At 34.6% G+C, this 16294-nt stretch overlaps 2 protein-coding genes across 3 annotated transcripts; one reads left to right on the forward strand and one right to left on the reverse strand.

Moving 5' to 3' along the window:
* Positions 1–1334: 1334 nt before the first annotated feature.
* Positions 1335–6339, forward strand: LOC100811935 (protease 2). The gene is made up of 10 exons (XM_003519868.5): positions 1335–1874; positions 2471–2693; positions 2992–3133; positions 3209–3409; positions 3613–3744; positions 3838–3966; positions 4500–4912; positions 5037–5253; positions 5365–5555; positions 5859–6339. The coding sequence occupies exons 1-10, from the start codon at positions 1373–1375 to the stop codon at positions 6034–6036; spliced, it is 2328 nt and encodes a 775-aa protein (XP_003519916.1). The 5' UTR covers positions 1335–1372; the 3' UTR covers positions 6037–6339.
* A 1179-nt stretch (positions 6340–7518) lies between these two features.
* On the reverse strand, positions 7519–12198 carry LOC100783076 (uncharacterized). 2 transcript variants are annotated; one of them, XM_003518038.5, is made up of 2 exons: positions 7860–12198; positions 7519–7730 (listed from the first exon to the last, which is right to left on the reverse strand). In XM_003518038.5, exon 1 carries the CDS (start codon positions 11310–11312, stop codon positions 8511–8513), a length of 2802 nt encoding a protein of 933 aa, XP_003518086.1. In that variant the 5' UTR covers positions 11313–12198; the 3' UTR covers positions 7519–7730; positions 7860–8510. The 2 variants fall into 2 exon arrangements, with proteins under 2 accessions (XP_003518086.1, XP_040866812.1); XM_041010878.1 differs by having other exon boundaries at positions 7519–7755.
* Between the last annotated feature and the right edge of the window lie 4096 nt (positions 12199–16294).

Consider the following 16294-nt stretch of genomic DNA (forward strand, 5'->3'; position numbering starts at 1 on the left):
ATCATCGGTTTTAAACTTACAATTAATTTTAAATTATTCTCTTTAAAATCAAATATGTAAAATTTATTTAAAATCAATTTTGAATTTGAAATTTTTTTTCTAACATAAAATCAAACACATGCTAAATGTGTGTGAAAAATCAAATACATTCCTTATTTTTGTGTAACCACTCACTTATACAACACATTGCCTTTTAGAAAAGAAAGGAAAAACTACTTATACAACACTTCAAAAAATTATCTTTGGCTGATAAATTATCATGAAAAAAGGTTATGCATTGACATTAATCCAGTTGTTCAATCATAACCTACAATGTATGGTAATTAAGTTTATTGACTTTTAAAATAATTATTTTTAAATAATTTAAATAATAATTTATATTTAAATGATAATGTAAAATTATTTTACGTTTTACATGTATTAGTGCATTCATAGTAAACTCTAAATTATTTTAAATGTTTTTTTTTCTATTACTATGTTGTTAGTAAGGAGTAATCAAACATTTATGATTGTTGACTTTTCAGCGATCCACACTCTATAGTATTTTCACACGATAACACTTCATTTAATATCTTTGTTGTCAGAACCCTTCGTAGGTAGTCATTCCTGAGACTTCAACCATACATGAGACTTTTCAAAGTATTTGTGTTCACTCACACACTTTTTAGATAACTTCTCATAAGGTCACCTATGTCATAACTATTCCAATCCAAACACGCTTAATTGTAGAGTTTTTATATGATATACTACTAAAAAGTAGATGCATCTTGTTGGTATAGGTAGTATCAATTAATTCATTTAGGTCATCCTCAACTGCACAATCTCATACATATACCGCCTTTGAATTCTTCTCATTTTGCTGTGATTCGATCGAGATGTTACATGCCCATCAACTTTCGTCTGATTTGTCCTTGAATCACACCGTACTGGTAGAGAGATCTACTTTGATATCATTTGTAACATTTCTGGTTGTCAACTTCTCGGCGACTCAACCTCTCCACAAACCAACATGAGACTTTTCATCCTCACTCACGCTTTTTGGAAAACTTTTGAGAAGATCACTCATCTCATAATTACTCCAAACCAAACACCCTTAATTGTGAAGTTTTTTTGTGGTAGGTTACCAAAAAGTATATGTATTTTGTTAATATAAATAATACTAATTAATTCTTTTAAGTCATTTTCAACTGCATAATCTTTGGATTCCTCTCATTCTAGTGTGATTCAGGGTGTTACATAATTTTAATATTAAATTATTTTAAATTTTATATTAATTTGGTAGAAAAGAAAGAAAAAAGAAAAAGTGCTTATATGGGGGGTTTATGTTTTGTGAGGAGCTAAAACCCTTTCCCACCGGCCCAATCCCCCAACGATGCGCCCTCTGTTCCGTTTGGCTCAAGTAGCCCGGCGCCACTACAAGGCGTCGTCGCCACCACCACCGAGCCCACCGAAGGCCCCAAAGAAGCCGCAGAAGTTCAGCTTCGACGGCGCAACGTGGGAGGACCCATACAGCTGGATGTCGCAGCTGAACGACAAGGTGGCGATGCGGCACATGGACGTGTGCGTGGAGCAAGAGGAGAAGTACGCCGAGGCCGTCATGTCGGACTCCGATAACCTCCTGAACAAGCTCCACTTTGAGATGGCCTCTCGCATGCCCTTCGACCTCTCCACCCCTCCCCTCCGCTGGGGCCCCTGGCTCTACTACCGCCGCGCCGAAGAAGCCAAACCCTACCCCGTCCTCTGCCGCCGGTTGGCTAGCTTGTACGAAGACTTCATTTCACATAAGTACCCCCCCGCGGGTTTCGATTTCACTACGGGAAAGACCATTGAGCAGAAGCTCCTTGATTACAATCAAGAAGCCCAGAGATTTGGAGGTAAATTTTGCAGTCACATCGTATGTTTCCACCGGAATGCTACTAGATTCTTTTAGTGAACTTGTTCGGAATCTCACGTTGAGTAGAATAAATTACTTCACGTGGTATTAAGTCTTGAGACTCTCTTATCTAAAGGACTAGTCTTTTGGGTTGACCTCTCTTCACGTGCTTAAGTCCTAACAATAAGAAGACAGAATGAAATAAGCTTATCTAGTTAAGCTAAAATCAGCTTATGCATAAGTTAAAGTCGGATTTTTGGAGAAGTTAAATGATTTTAACTTCTCCAAAAAAACTGGTTTTAACTTGTGTACAAGATAATTTTAGCTTATAATTATAGGCGAAGCTTATTTCTTCTTTTTTGCTTTTTGCTATTAGTGCTTACAGAGAAACTTATGTAGACAAGACCTAATTATGTGAGTAACAGAGTTACTAAGACCCATTTAAGGGCTGATGTCTTCCCACAGATGTTGTTCCATACACATGTACTTGAGAATCAAACCCTTGGCTACATGTTTAAGAGACATGGTTATTTGCGAACTAATATTGGTTGGATTGGTATTAGTTTGCTAACAATTGTTTTGACCGGCTTTTTGTAGGTTATGCTTATGAGGAACTGTCTGAGGTTTCGCCGAATCATCAGTTTCTTGCATATACTATGTATGATAAAGAAAATGACTACTTCAAATTATCCGTGAGAAATTTGAATTCGGGTTCGTTGTGCAGTAAGCCTCAGGCAGATCGAGTTTCCAACTTGGCATGGGCCAAGGATGGACAGGCTCTGCTTTACGTTGTGACAGATAAGAAAATGAGGCCTTACCGGTGGGTGGATTGTTGTTGATCTATCGGTGGCTTGGTGCTGTGATAGAATTGAAAGAAGTGCAAAATTTATATACAGTTCCTTGGTTGCTTTTAGTGATGTTCTTCAATCAGAATTGAAGTTTCATCTTCGTAACCTATGTTAAATTAGTTTTGATTGAAGAATATTACCAAAAGCACATAGGAATTGCATATGAGTTGCGTCTTTTAAAGAATCCCTTAGTTTGTGTTTTGCTTATGATTGCTAGAATTGAAGTTCATGCGATCTTCCTCAATCTCAAGTTTCTGCTTGTTGCCACAGTATCTACTACAGTCTGATTGGATCAACTGATGAAGATGTTTTGCTTTTGGAAGAGTCAGATGAAAGTGTTCACGTTAATATTAGGCACACAAAAGACTTTCTATTTGTGACTGTAAATACATTCTCTACCACATCATCAAAGGTAAAAGATCTTTCCTAGGGAACTCTGAAAAATTAAGATCCTTGGTATTGGATAATAATTGTAACCATTTCTTAGGTCTTTCTAATAAATGCAGCTGACCTGTTGTCTGGCTTGAAACTAGTTTGGGAGTGTGACGCTCTAGCTCACTGCACAATTGAACATCACCGAGGTTACCTTTATTTATTTACAGATGCTCCCAAAGGTGGTCGATCAGTTGATTGTCATTATCTTCTTTTTAGTCCAGTGGATGATCCTTCAAGTACAAGAAAATGGGAGGTAGATTGGAGCATCACTTTTTCCTTTTTCTCTATGGTTTACTTGTTTCATTTTTGTTCCTCTTTTATATCATAAGCAAAACACGTGTTTACTTGAAACAGTGAGATATTTTGTTATTACACTCGCTTATTTTCATGTTTTCTTAGTTAACTTACCTTTGGCAATCTGCTTTACCTTGTTGTATTCGGCCTCATGAACTGCAGGAGGTATTAGTCGATGACCCAGGTTTGATTATTGAGGATATTGATTTTAGTGATAAATACTTAGCACTCATTGTAAGGGAAGGTCGAAAAGTTCAGCTTTGTTCAGTTGGACTGCCATTGCCCTTTGGGAAGGTAATGAAAAGAGAATTTGCTATATCTCTTACAGATAAACACTTGATTTTATAATCTTATTGAATTATATCAATCATCTTATTTTTGTGATAGGGAGCAGTTAAACTGAGGAAGCTGGACCTACAGTACTTGCCCATTCCAAGACATGTTTGCCAAATTACGCCTGGACCAAACTATGACTTTTTCTCATCTGTCATGCGCTTTATAATATCATCACCTGTGGTATGTGAATGATTTTTTTTATTATTTATTTATAATTTCTGAAGATGGTTTCTTTTCATGATTCTGTTAATATCTGTTTACCTTCATATCATATCAACTCTGAATGGCATTCACTGGCCCTGTTAAATATTCATCCAAGGAAATTGAGAAGTTGAAAAACAATTTGTGCTTTCAAAAAATACTTCATGATGTATTTTGCCAGTAATCCTCGTAGAATTGATTTCGGTATTCAATGATCCCAAGTTTTCTCTTCCTCTTACTTTCCTCCTTGTTAGGTTTTTCTGCCTTTCTTTCCAAAACATATTGTTCCCTTACAATGAGTGCTTCTTTTTATATATCTATATCTTTATCTCTATATATGTATATGGTCTCTGGAGGTTACGTTTTGTTCAATCTTATAGCACAGCTTCCATATATATATATACTACTAGACTAAGAGTGCAGTACAATTCAATACAAAGTACATTGCATTTCAACCTAGAAGAAAGACCTGATCATAAAATCCTGATATGTTCACCATAAGTTTCTTGCAGATGCCAGATGCTGTGGTTGATTATGACCTGGCCACAGGTAAGTGGAACATCATTCAACAGCAAAATGTGCTTCATGACAGGACAAGAATACTGTATGGTAAAAATTCTGCAAGTATTAGTATGGAGTCCTCAAATTCAAAACACTCCAATCCTGTGAATGTTAACTCTGAAGATGACCACTTATGGAATGACCTGTCTGAGTTTTATGCCTGTGAACAATATGAGGTCCCTTCATTTGATGGAGTTTTGATTCCTTTGACTATTGTTTTTGCACGTAACAATAAGATAGAAGCTAAAAAACCTGGGATATTGCATGGACATGGAGCTTATGGTGAATTACTTGACAAACGGTGGCGCAGTGAACTAAAAAGCCTCCTGGATCGAGGTTGGGTTGTTGCCTATGCCGATGTTAGGTAGTATTCACATTATTTAATGGCCATGTACTCAATGCTTATTCTTATGGATATTCTTTTAGTGTTAAATTTATTTTCTCCATAGTCTTATCTCTTATATGATAGTTTTGGTGGCCTGTTTCAGAGGTGGAGGTGGTTTTGGTAAGAAATGGCATAATGACGGAAGACGTACAAAGAAACATAATTCAATCAATGATTACATCTCTTGTGCCAAATTCCTCATTGAAAAAGATATTGTGCATGAAAACAAATTGGCTGGTTGGGGATATAGTGCTGGAGGACTTTTGGTTGCTTCTGCTATTAATCGTTCTCCAGATTTATTTCGTGCTGCAGTCTTGAAGGTGTTGAAGAATGTTTGCTTGCTTTCTGGTTTTGGTTTACTTAAGCTCCACTTTAAATGTGTTATCTTATCTCAAATACTCAATTACATTTTTGTATGGTTTCTTTTGTAGGTTCCCTTTTTAGATGCAACCAACACTCTTCTGTATCCCATCTTGCCACTTATAGCTGCTGACTATGAAGAGTTTGGCTACCCTGGTGACCTTGATGATTTTCTTGCAATTCGAGAATATTCTCCATATGACAATATACGAAAGGATGTTCTTTATCCAGCTGTATTAGTAACCTCATCTTTCAATACACGGTAAGCCACTGATGCGTTTGCATATCTTCCTAACATGGTATCCAAGATTTTTATGGGATTGATTTGAGTATTATTTTAGTAAGAACGAGGGCACTTATGATAAAAGTGACAACCAAAATATAGACACTTCAAAATGGCTGCTGAGTTGGTGTTGGATGCGTATCCATGTAATGTTAGATACTTTGTTGGGATTTACATTTATATCCTTATAATCTGTTTTTTTTATATAGTAAACTATATTTTAAATCATAACGAGTTATACCGTACTAAGGTACATTTTTGTTTTTATTTTTCATGACTCAGATTTGGGGTATGGGAAGCAGCAAAATGGGTTGCACGAGTTCGTGATCTCTCAGTTTACGACCCAAAGCGGCCAATATTGCTGAACTTGACCACAGATTTAGTGGAGGAAAACCGTTATTTGCAGTCCAAGGAATCAGCATTAGAGGCCACATTTCTCATTAAGATGATGGAATATTAGATATCCAACTAACATCTGCTCTATCTCTTAAATACAGTTGGCACTTGGGAGACACCTTATGGCAACCTGATATAGAATTGAATTGTACTTGCCTTCCAACATTCTTTTCCAGCTGGTTGAGCTTGTAGCCTTCAAAACTAGTTGGGATCTACACCAAATGGGACTGGGCTAAAACAACCAACAGAATTGACACTAGAACGTTTGCTGGTTTATCATGTAATTTGAAGTTCATTACTTGTTGTAAATGTTACCGTGCCTCGTTGTTTAACAAAGAGCATAATGCAATTTTGATGTTAATGGTAATGCCATCCACGCGTGCACGCATGCATTTAGCTTACATGGAATTTTCATATTAGAAATTGTAATAGTACAGCACCATGATCTTTTCCCACGTTCGACAATATTATGATTGCATCAAAGATCTCCAAATCAATCATCAATTAAGTTTTAGGTCTATAAAATATTACAACCCAACGTGTATTTGCATCTAAATTATTATGTACACTCGAAATATCCCACAAATCATCCTATGGCTACCCGCACATAGCAAAAACAATCTATTTTAACGTCAGAAGTCGTAATTTCGATAACTGAAAAATAAAATCATTAAAAAAACACTTAAACTTTTTGAAGTTACGATTTAATTTTATGAAAGAAATCATACGTGCACGGACTTTATCTCATTTTTCTCTCTTAGAAAATTATTTTTCCTTCATCTACTTTTATCACCTAACTCACCTCATTATTTTCCTTCTCCTTCATTACATCTCACAGGTTGGCATTCAATACATCAATGATTGAAAAAAATAAAAGAAAAGAACTAATCAATAGCTCACTGATTTGTCAACTGCTGGATGGAGAAAACAGTTTCATAAAATCACTATAATAGTTCCTTTGCAAAAACAAAACTTAGTGGGTGAGGCTCGGCTACTCTTCATGCCCCCTGTTAAAAGAGATGGCTTAAATATATATATTTCTTATAATTTAATGTTTTTTTTTCGTCCTTATAAATATATATTTTTTTATTTTAATCCTTACAAAATGTATTTTATTTTTTATTTTTAAAGTGTTTTAGATAATGCTTTGTACAGCAAAAAAAAGTGTTTTAAACATTGGAAAAATGTTATCTAAAGTACTTTAAGGATAAAAAATAAAATAATTACATTTTGTAAGGACTAAAATGAAAATATATATATTTACAAAAAAGAAAATAAAAAAAACGCTAAAGTACAGAAACTAAAACTATATCTAAGTCAAAAGATATTTAGAACAAAAAAGTTGAGAAAAAAAAAACAACCAGGGTTCAGGCGGGGGTGCATCAATAGAAAAAAAATGCACAATCAATTAATCATTAATTTATTATTTATTAATCATGAACTAATTGATTAATTAACCACTTGAAAATAATAAAATTAAGTATTTATCTAATTAAATCACACCAGTCAAAAGTATTAAAACTTCAAAGGATAACATAAAATTCTCCTAAGTCACCCATTGAGTATTTGGATAAAGTTTACATAATCATTCCCTACCGTTGTGAACACTGTGATTTTGATTTATACCGAAAAAGAATCCACCAGAATATGGAACTAGCATTTCCTTCCATCACAGATTTCCAATACAACTTAATTTGGCAATCTCCTCTTTTTGCAATCTGCGGCGAAGCTACATAATGTTTGGTGCACGAGTCACGTCTACAACACAGACACACAAGTATAACTGCAAAAGTTAATTAATTAATATTAATATATAAATAAAATGTAAAACCCACTTTCGGAAATAGCACTAAGTATTGATCAAATTGTCGATTCTTGTTCTTTCACCTTTTTCTTAAAAATAGGACCAATCCTTATCAGATTGGTGTCTGTAAAAATCCCGAGAAAACAATGTTCCAAGGCATATCCATCAATCGCCACATTCCTTCAACTTTGCCGGATTCCATTTTCACCATAGTCAATCAAATACCCCAGTTTCACTAACATTTAGGAACAAAATAAAAAAAAATTTAAAAAAAAAAAATCACCAATCGGATGGTATGGAAATAAACTATAGCATGACAATGAAAGCTACATTTTTACAGAAGTTGGAAATCCTTTCGTATGCAATGGAAGCTTAGTATATATATCAGTAGAAGTTCTACCCATACAATATTTGCTTCAAATTACACCATGACTTCCCAATATGTAACAAATCTTTCTAAAGCCAACTCTACAAGCAGCTCAAAAAACAAAAGGGGAAAAATAATAAAAATGTAAGCAACAAGAAACATGAATTAACAAATCCACCCCGCTTGCCTTATCTTCCTTTGATGCAGAAAATAAGTTTGTGTCTATCTAGGGGTCTTACAGATCATCATGAACCAATCCATTCTTCCTGCAGCTTCGGCTGCGGCCCCTTTTGGCAACCTGTCACATAATCTTTCATTTCATGTTCAGTTTCCAAAATTGAATAAAGTCACGGGCAACTCTGCCATCTCATGTCTCGGAGCCTTCTTGAACAGTAGGAAGACCCCCTTCTCTGATAAATGTCGGGTTGAGAAACTTGGCCACAAAAGCCCACAATTTATACACATCCTCAAAATTAGTTAGGAAGCCCAGTGAAGCTGTGACAACTTCAAGCCTTACAAAGCTACCTTTTCCATCGCGCCGACCATTCTCCATTGGCCTGCAAAGAGTTATGTCTTCAAAATTCGGAGCTCCACGATGCTGTCTCGAGTTATCAAGAATCTGTATATGACTAAGAAAACCAAGACCAAGAGAGATTCCTTCTTTTTCAGCCAGCTTTTGAACAATCTCTGGATTGATTAGCCCCCTACTTCTGTCCCTCACATTGAAAGCCACAGCTGCACCTCTTTCATATTTTATTTTTGGACCATAGATTTGGACAAGACTTGCTTTTTCACCCCCATCAGAAGCAGGCAACTTCAGTTGCAGTAACGAGGTAACAAGCCAATTTATCAAAAACCGAAGTCGTAGTGTAGTTTTATTGAGACCAAGCATGTTGACATGATCGATATGCCGACATATTATCTCTGGTTCCCTCCTGCCCCAGTCCTGTCCATCACCATATTCTCCATCGCTTGTGACCTCTTCATCATCAAAGCTAGTTGCAGATATGTCCCCTGGTTCTAGGGCCTGGCTTAGGTACTCTTTACGATTATCTTCCATGCTAAATGACACTCTTCTTCCCCTGCTGTTGGCTTCATTCTCTTCCAAACCAAAAAACCTACCACCACCGTAACGATTGCCTTCTCTCCTACCCAACAACCTGAATTCACCTTCAGTTTCCCTTCTTATGGCACTCTCTTTGACATCAGGACATATTTCAGAGGTAGAGCCATTCTCCAAGCTTTGATGCCGGGCAAGAGAAGTTGAATTGAGCCAAGATCCATTATTGACAGCTTCACTGGTTCCAGGTTCTTCCACGATCTCATCGACATGCAGATGATCTGACCCATTACCATTTCTTGAATAATGATCAACTTCCTCGACATGCTCTTCTTCAGGTACCTCTTTGACCCGGTCTAGTTCCTGTGACATCAGGACCGCAGCATCAAATGACAGCACGCGGCGGTCCTCATGAGCACCTAGGTTTACCTCTCTGTCATCATACATCGGGCTGCCATACATCTTGGAAGTTGGTTTTGGAGAATGTTGCTTCTGGTTCCTCCTCCCGTTAAACCAGAAAGGTGGAAGGGGAGAAGCTGTCTTGTGTTTATTTGATTGACCAGCACTGTCGGATCCCAACGGACTTTGACCCAAATCAATCCAAAAGGAGTTGTCCGATGACTCGTCCTCGCTGAAGACGGGACTCTTTATCACCTCTCCAACAGATATGCTCTCAGTCTCCTCAAATATGGTGCTCGTTCCATCTCTTTCAGAACTGTCTTGATCCATTTCGGTCTCAAACACATCTCTGACCTGTGCAGATGTGAATGCACCAGAAAAGGCAGGCAACTGTGTTCCCTGACGAGTTTCAGTCGTCTTATCACCAATTCCAGTGATTTCATCGTCGTCTTCAATCCCAACAAATTTATCCAAACCATCTACAGAATCACTCAAATACATAGGAAACTCGGGGGTAATCTTCACCATTCCAGATCCAGTACAACCAGACTGATTTTGAAGGCTTTGCATCACAGATTTCTTGATAAGAAGACAACCAAAACCTGTGGGATCATACCCAAAAACCCTGTAAAATGATGTGACTATAAAATCTGGACGAAATAGGGACAAGCCAAGGGAATCCATGTCCTTGGGGCCCAATGATCCAGCATCCAGCAAGACATGCCAGTTGTTCTGTTGGGCCAAGGCCATCCACTGGTATGAATACTTAGCCCCAGTCACTCTAGACTGAACCGGGAAGACAAAAAGACCAGTGGCTGAATCCTTCTTCCTCTTCTTCTTATTGGAAATCTGTTTCCTCAAATCAGTGGAGCAGAGTTTGAGGGTTGGCCATTTAAACCATGCACTATGCACTTTAGCACCTTTCTCCCTGGCACTCTGAGCCATCCAAGCAATGGACTGGCTCTCGTGATCGAACATGGTCAACAACTTTTTGTTTGTGTGGAAAGGGTATGAATCAGCCAGCAACTTGAAAGCTGATCCCCTACTAACAGTAAACACAAGGCCATATTCGTTCTCAGGAATATTCAAATAGTCCATAATCCTAGCCTTTATATCATACTCAACGGTCCCTCTCTCGGCACAGCCATAAAGTGCATGGTTACACAGATTAGCAGTTATCTCAGACAAACTAAACGTAGAAGACTCCCAATAGTGAATAGTCTGAACAAAAGAGAAGAGTCCAAAACCACAGTAATCAAGGCATACCTTTGGTGACAAATGTGAGTATTCATCAGACCTCAACTGATCAACCTTCTCGGAGGACTGGTACTTTGGGTACATAGTAAGGAACTTGGCAAATGCTTCCTGGAGGCTGGGAATTTCCTCCTCGGACTCGAAGATTCGCTCGGCCGCAAGCGCAGTGGCGCGAAGGAATTCGCGCTGGGCGTGGAGCCGGGCGAGCGATCGGGATCTCCCAAGGCCATCATCCTGGTTGGCAGCAGAGTCAGGCTGGTCTATGTCTTGAGATTTGGAGAGTGAGCCATCTTCAGAAGCTTCCTCAAGTGCTTCCCTGAGCTTGTTCTCTTGCAGCTTCCGAAGCATTGATGGGTTTCTCCTCATTTCAACATTGGATTCTTCTTTCCTCCTGCTCTTCTTGTCCATGATCAGTGCAGCACATTGAGAAATGGGTTTCCATAGTGAGAGATGCATGGTATTCGTACCTTCCTCCTCTTCTCACACACACTTCTAACAACACACACTAAAGGGCTTTAGTTTATCCCCTCACATCAATCTATATAACAATTTGAGCTTCAACTCTTTCACCACCAAAACTCTAACAACTCAAGGAATCTGGAATCTTAAACACCACACCTCCCCAACAATCCAATTTGTATAAAACCATGAGATTTTTGTTTGAGAGACAGAGAAACAAACAACTCAGTTCACCATCTCACCCACGAAAACCAACACAACAAAGACTAAATAAAAAGCTTTATTTTGTCTAGAACCCAGAATAAGTTTCAAACCCAATTTCTCAGAAAAGGAGAGACAAACCCAAGGAGAGAGAAAGTCAAAAGCTGAAACCCTTCAAACCCTAGAAAACCCAGATCCCAAAATTGGCAAGGCTATTCACAGGAACAAGAACCCAACAAAAAAAATAGATTTTTTTTTTGAGAAATGGGTTTCAAGGGGAATCAAACTACAAGTAATAGAATCCCTGAAGCTCAATCAGTATCCAGACACTCCACAAAACACCTGAATAGCCATCAGAGGTGAAGGAAGAACCTCTCTCTCTTCAATTCACTGCAGCATAATTAAAGCAAAGAGCCCCCACATCAAATTCTCTTTTACTAAGAGAGAAAGTAAAACCAAAACAAACCGGTTTGATATGTTCACTGTACTATTTTCTTCTTGAATTGAAAACCAAAAAGAAAAGAAAAGGGAAAGCAGAAAAGAAAAGAAAAAGATAAAAATTTCAATTCAGAGTAACCCCCATTCTCCTTTCTCTTTGTCAACAATCTAGAAAAACAACACTTGCTAGAATCCAGGGAGAAGGGACATTGACTCTCGCAAAAACCAAACTAGTCAGTGATATTAAAATGATTTTTTCGATTTTGCATACATTTTCATTATTATTATTATTTATTAAGAAATGAGGTTCCTTTTGTCTATGTTGTGGTGGGGCCCACAGGCTGAAGTCATGGTTAAAAGTCAAATAATAAGCTGGCTTGTAAAAGCTGTTATCTGTCCAACTGGGCAAACCACAAAGTTCAATTCTTCCATTTGTGAATCCAAAAATGCTATCAATATCATACCCACCACCACACAACCTCTTTTCATTATATTCCATTTTCTTTTAATTTAAGGTTTTATATCATTTACATATATAGATAAAAAAAATTTAATATAATTTTTTTACCTCAATAACTAATTAAAAATTGTTCTTGATATAATTTTTAAAATAATTATTATAAAAATTAATAAATGTATTTGTTAATAGTATGAAATTTATATTATCAATATATGTATTATTTATTAAAAATATAGTATTGAATTTTATGAATTAACCAAAAAAATAAATTCATAAATAAAAAAATATAAAAAAGGACAACTATTTAAAATATACTATTATAGAATATTATGATCTAACCAAAAATTTAAATCCATTGAAAATAAATACAAAATAATTTTTTTGACTGATAAATAAATACAAAATTATTAAAATTACAATTGTTTAAAATAGTAAGTATGATATAGTATTTCATTTTAAGAAAAAGTTAATTTCACTGTTCTCTTATATATCTGGGCGGAAAAAGCAGTAACGAACTTTTTTCCCCAAGCCCTTGTTACTTGCAAAGTCGGGCTAATTTGAATCATGTTAGGTGAAGTTATTTAATGAGGTAAAGTTCCCTCATTTAAGGTGGAGGTATAATGTAGTAATAATTTGATATCACTTGTTTCAGAGACCATTTTTGAATGTAGATTCTTTTATGGCATTTGGAGATTTATAAAGAAGGCCCCGTTTTTTGCTTTTGTTTTGGCTCAAAGCCAAAGGTGTTGCTTTAAGTTTCAAATTCAATTTAGTATTGAAATGATAAAGAATCTATTCCCTCAGCCTTAAAGCTAAAAGAGAGAAAAATTTAAAAAACGAATCTTTGATCCAGATTGTTAGAAGAAGGTTTTTGTTAGATTCAACATTCCAGACTCTTAAATGATACTACATTTGTAATGAACTCATAGATAGAGGAACAGTACATTCAAACAAATGAACAATGATCAACCAATTAACTTAATCTCCAGTATGTCACATATTTTTTTAGTTTGGAAGGAACATCATTGATCAATTTTTGTTTGATTTTAAAATTAATAGACTTTATTGTGTCAGTGTCTTGTGCTTGAGGATGTTTTTTTTTTTATTTAGCTAGCTGGCCAGATCAACAACATCGATTTCTTTCTTTCTTTATTCAATTTTTTGGAAGAGACAAAAGAGAAATCAGAAATGGAACCCCAAAAAACTATAAAAAAAAATATTGTCAAGTTGATTGAGTCTTGCTTTATTTTAATTTTCACTATCAACTCTAGAAAAAATTTCAGTGTATGTATTGTTTTAATAACTGACATTTTAATTTGGTCAACCCTTGCAAGCGGAGGATCAATCAAAACACTAAAATTACAAAATTTCAAAGACACGTTTGCCTGTGCCTATACAGTTTACAATCAACCCAGTGACGGGTACCTTGTTTATGACGTTTATGAGATGTTAACCACACATTATTATAATTAGTACCAAAGAGTCTTGCTCACACACTATCGTAAATCTACATATCATATCACGTTAAATTCTTATAGATAAAAATAAATTTTAGTACAATTATTATTGTTATTGTTGCTAAGTGATGAAGGTATAACATCTGAGTTTCTCGTCCATAACCCACGTTTTGGTCATAACCATTGTACTTTTATCAAGGTAGGTAAACGGCAAACTCACGTTAATGCATGTTGAATGTATGGATTTTTTAAAATAAATATTGTTTGTTCAGCATAAATTAAGAATGATGCATTTTTTTACCCCATTTTCTATATTTACCGAAGATCAGAGATTTAAAAGAATTACAGCGGAATTTACAGGAGATTTTTCTAACATGCAGTGCAGATCCTAATTAACATACTTTATAATCATGAGAGTTTCAATTAGTTAAGTTACAATTAACCGTCTCTTGGGAATGTGGAGGTGAAAAATCACCTTTGCCTTGAAGGCAACATTTTAAAAAACGGATCAGATGAGCCGAAACCAGTCAAGTGACCCGTATGGGAACATTAAAAAACCAAAGCATCTCAAAATCAATAGGAATCGATTAAACTGGTATAAAATTGGCCAAAAATAATGTTGAACCAGTATAAAAAATAAGGGTTGAACCAATTTTTAAATTTTATTATTTAATCTAAAATAATTTTAAGATAAATAAACATACATTCTAAATATTTCACATAAGTATCAATTATTTTTTCAATCATTATTAGTTTTTATCTTATCAACATATAATTTAATCATTTATATTAATTTATAATTTTTTTAAATCCTAATTTTTAATTATATATTATTTTATTTCTTAAAAAATTATATAATATTAAAAAATATAAAATTAGTTCAACCATGGTTCAATTATGATTAAATTATTGAATCTTGAACTAATAACTTTTCGGGTCCAATTTTAAAAACATTGCTCGAAACAATATATAATAACTTCTACCTATTATATATAAGATAATTTATGATTAAATAATAATTTTTTACATAAATTAAATAACAATAATATATATTATCAATGTATTTAAATCAAGTTCTTTTTAATTTATAAAAATTTCCCGGTAATTAATACCAAATAACTCATGACTCGTGAGATTCCTTAGTATGGGCCGTGACGATGAGCCAACTACTTAACGCAAAAGATAATCAAGTTTTTTTTTTTCTTTTGAATTTGATATTCAAGTAGTACATCGCGTTTGGTATATACAGTACGTCTGCGATACTTAAATGTGATATGTAAAAATTAATATGATATACAAGATGTCTGAACGTATAAGATTTTCAAATTTAATATGATATCTTAAATGTCTAGGCATATTTAATATGATTAATTGTTTTCATCTAAAAAAAATTCTTTTTGGAATTTTTAAATATCATATCTCAAATTTCAATATATAGTAAACCAATTAAAATATATCAAGTTATGATTTATTATCCCTTACAGTTTATTTTAATAACAACAAAAAATAATTTATACCGCTGTTTAATCTAAATTGTAATATAGTATTAGAAAATTGTTTTAAAAATATTTTATCATTATTTTATATAATTCATTTTCCACCAAATTATATACTAACAAAGAGTGAAATTGCATAAGGGTAAGAGTTGATAGAAAGGAGAAGATTACTGACATATTGAAATTAATAATTTTTCTTCCCAAGTAAGATTTTTTTTAGAGTAAGCCCCCGGTTTAATCGTTGAAATTGCCATCTAGTACTGCTTTTAGCTTTTTGAACTAATAAAATTAAGGTCCGGTTTGAGGTAGTGAGAAGTTATTTTATTTTATTTTTTAAATGCAATTTTTAAAATAAAACAAAAAAATAATTTATAAATTCATTTTTTAATTTTAAAAAATACATTTTCACAACTATCATTATTTCATCGTTGTTATTATCATCATCACATTGTTGTCACTGTCACCACTACAATCATCGTCTCGTCTTACCACCAAAATATTAACTTAAGGATGTTATCTTTATAATGGAAATGCTTAATTAAGGACTTGTTTAGGGTGGTTTTCAGTTTTTAAATTTTTAAAAATAACCATTATAGTTTTAGTTTAAAAAAATTAAATCACTTTTAAAAATATGATTAGTTTCAAACAAACTCATTTTAAAAGTTTTATATCGTATTAAAATTAGTTTAAGAGTATTTTTATGTGATGGTGACGACAATAATGACACTAATTGTGATGATTACAATCAAATATGACTATGACAACACTAAATGGTGATAGTGGTCGTGATATGGTGGTAGCAATGACAAATGTGATATTGGTGGTAATGGTGGCAGTGGCGACAACAGCAACAACAGTGATAATGGTTGTGATGATGGTGGTAACGATGTTGACAACAAAAAGTATCATTGTCAAATGTGAAAAATG

The sequence above is a fragment of the Glycine max genome, chromosome 2 (assembly GCF_000004515.6).
Source record: "Glycine max cultivar Williams 82 chromosome 2, Glycine_max_v4.0, whole genome shotgun sequence".
Taxonomy (NCBI): Eukaryota; Viridiplantae; Streptophyta; class Magnoliopsida; order Fabales; family Fabaceae; genus Glycine; species Glycine max.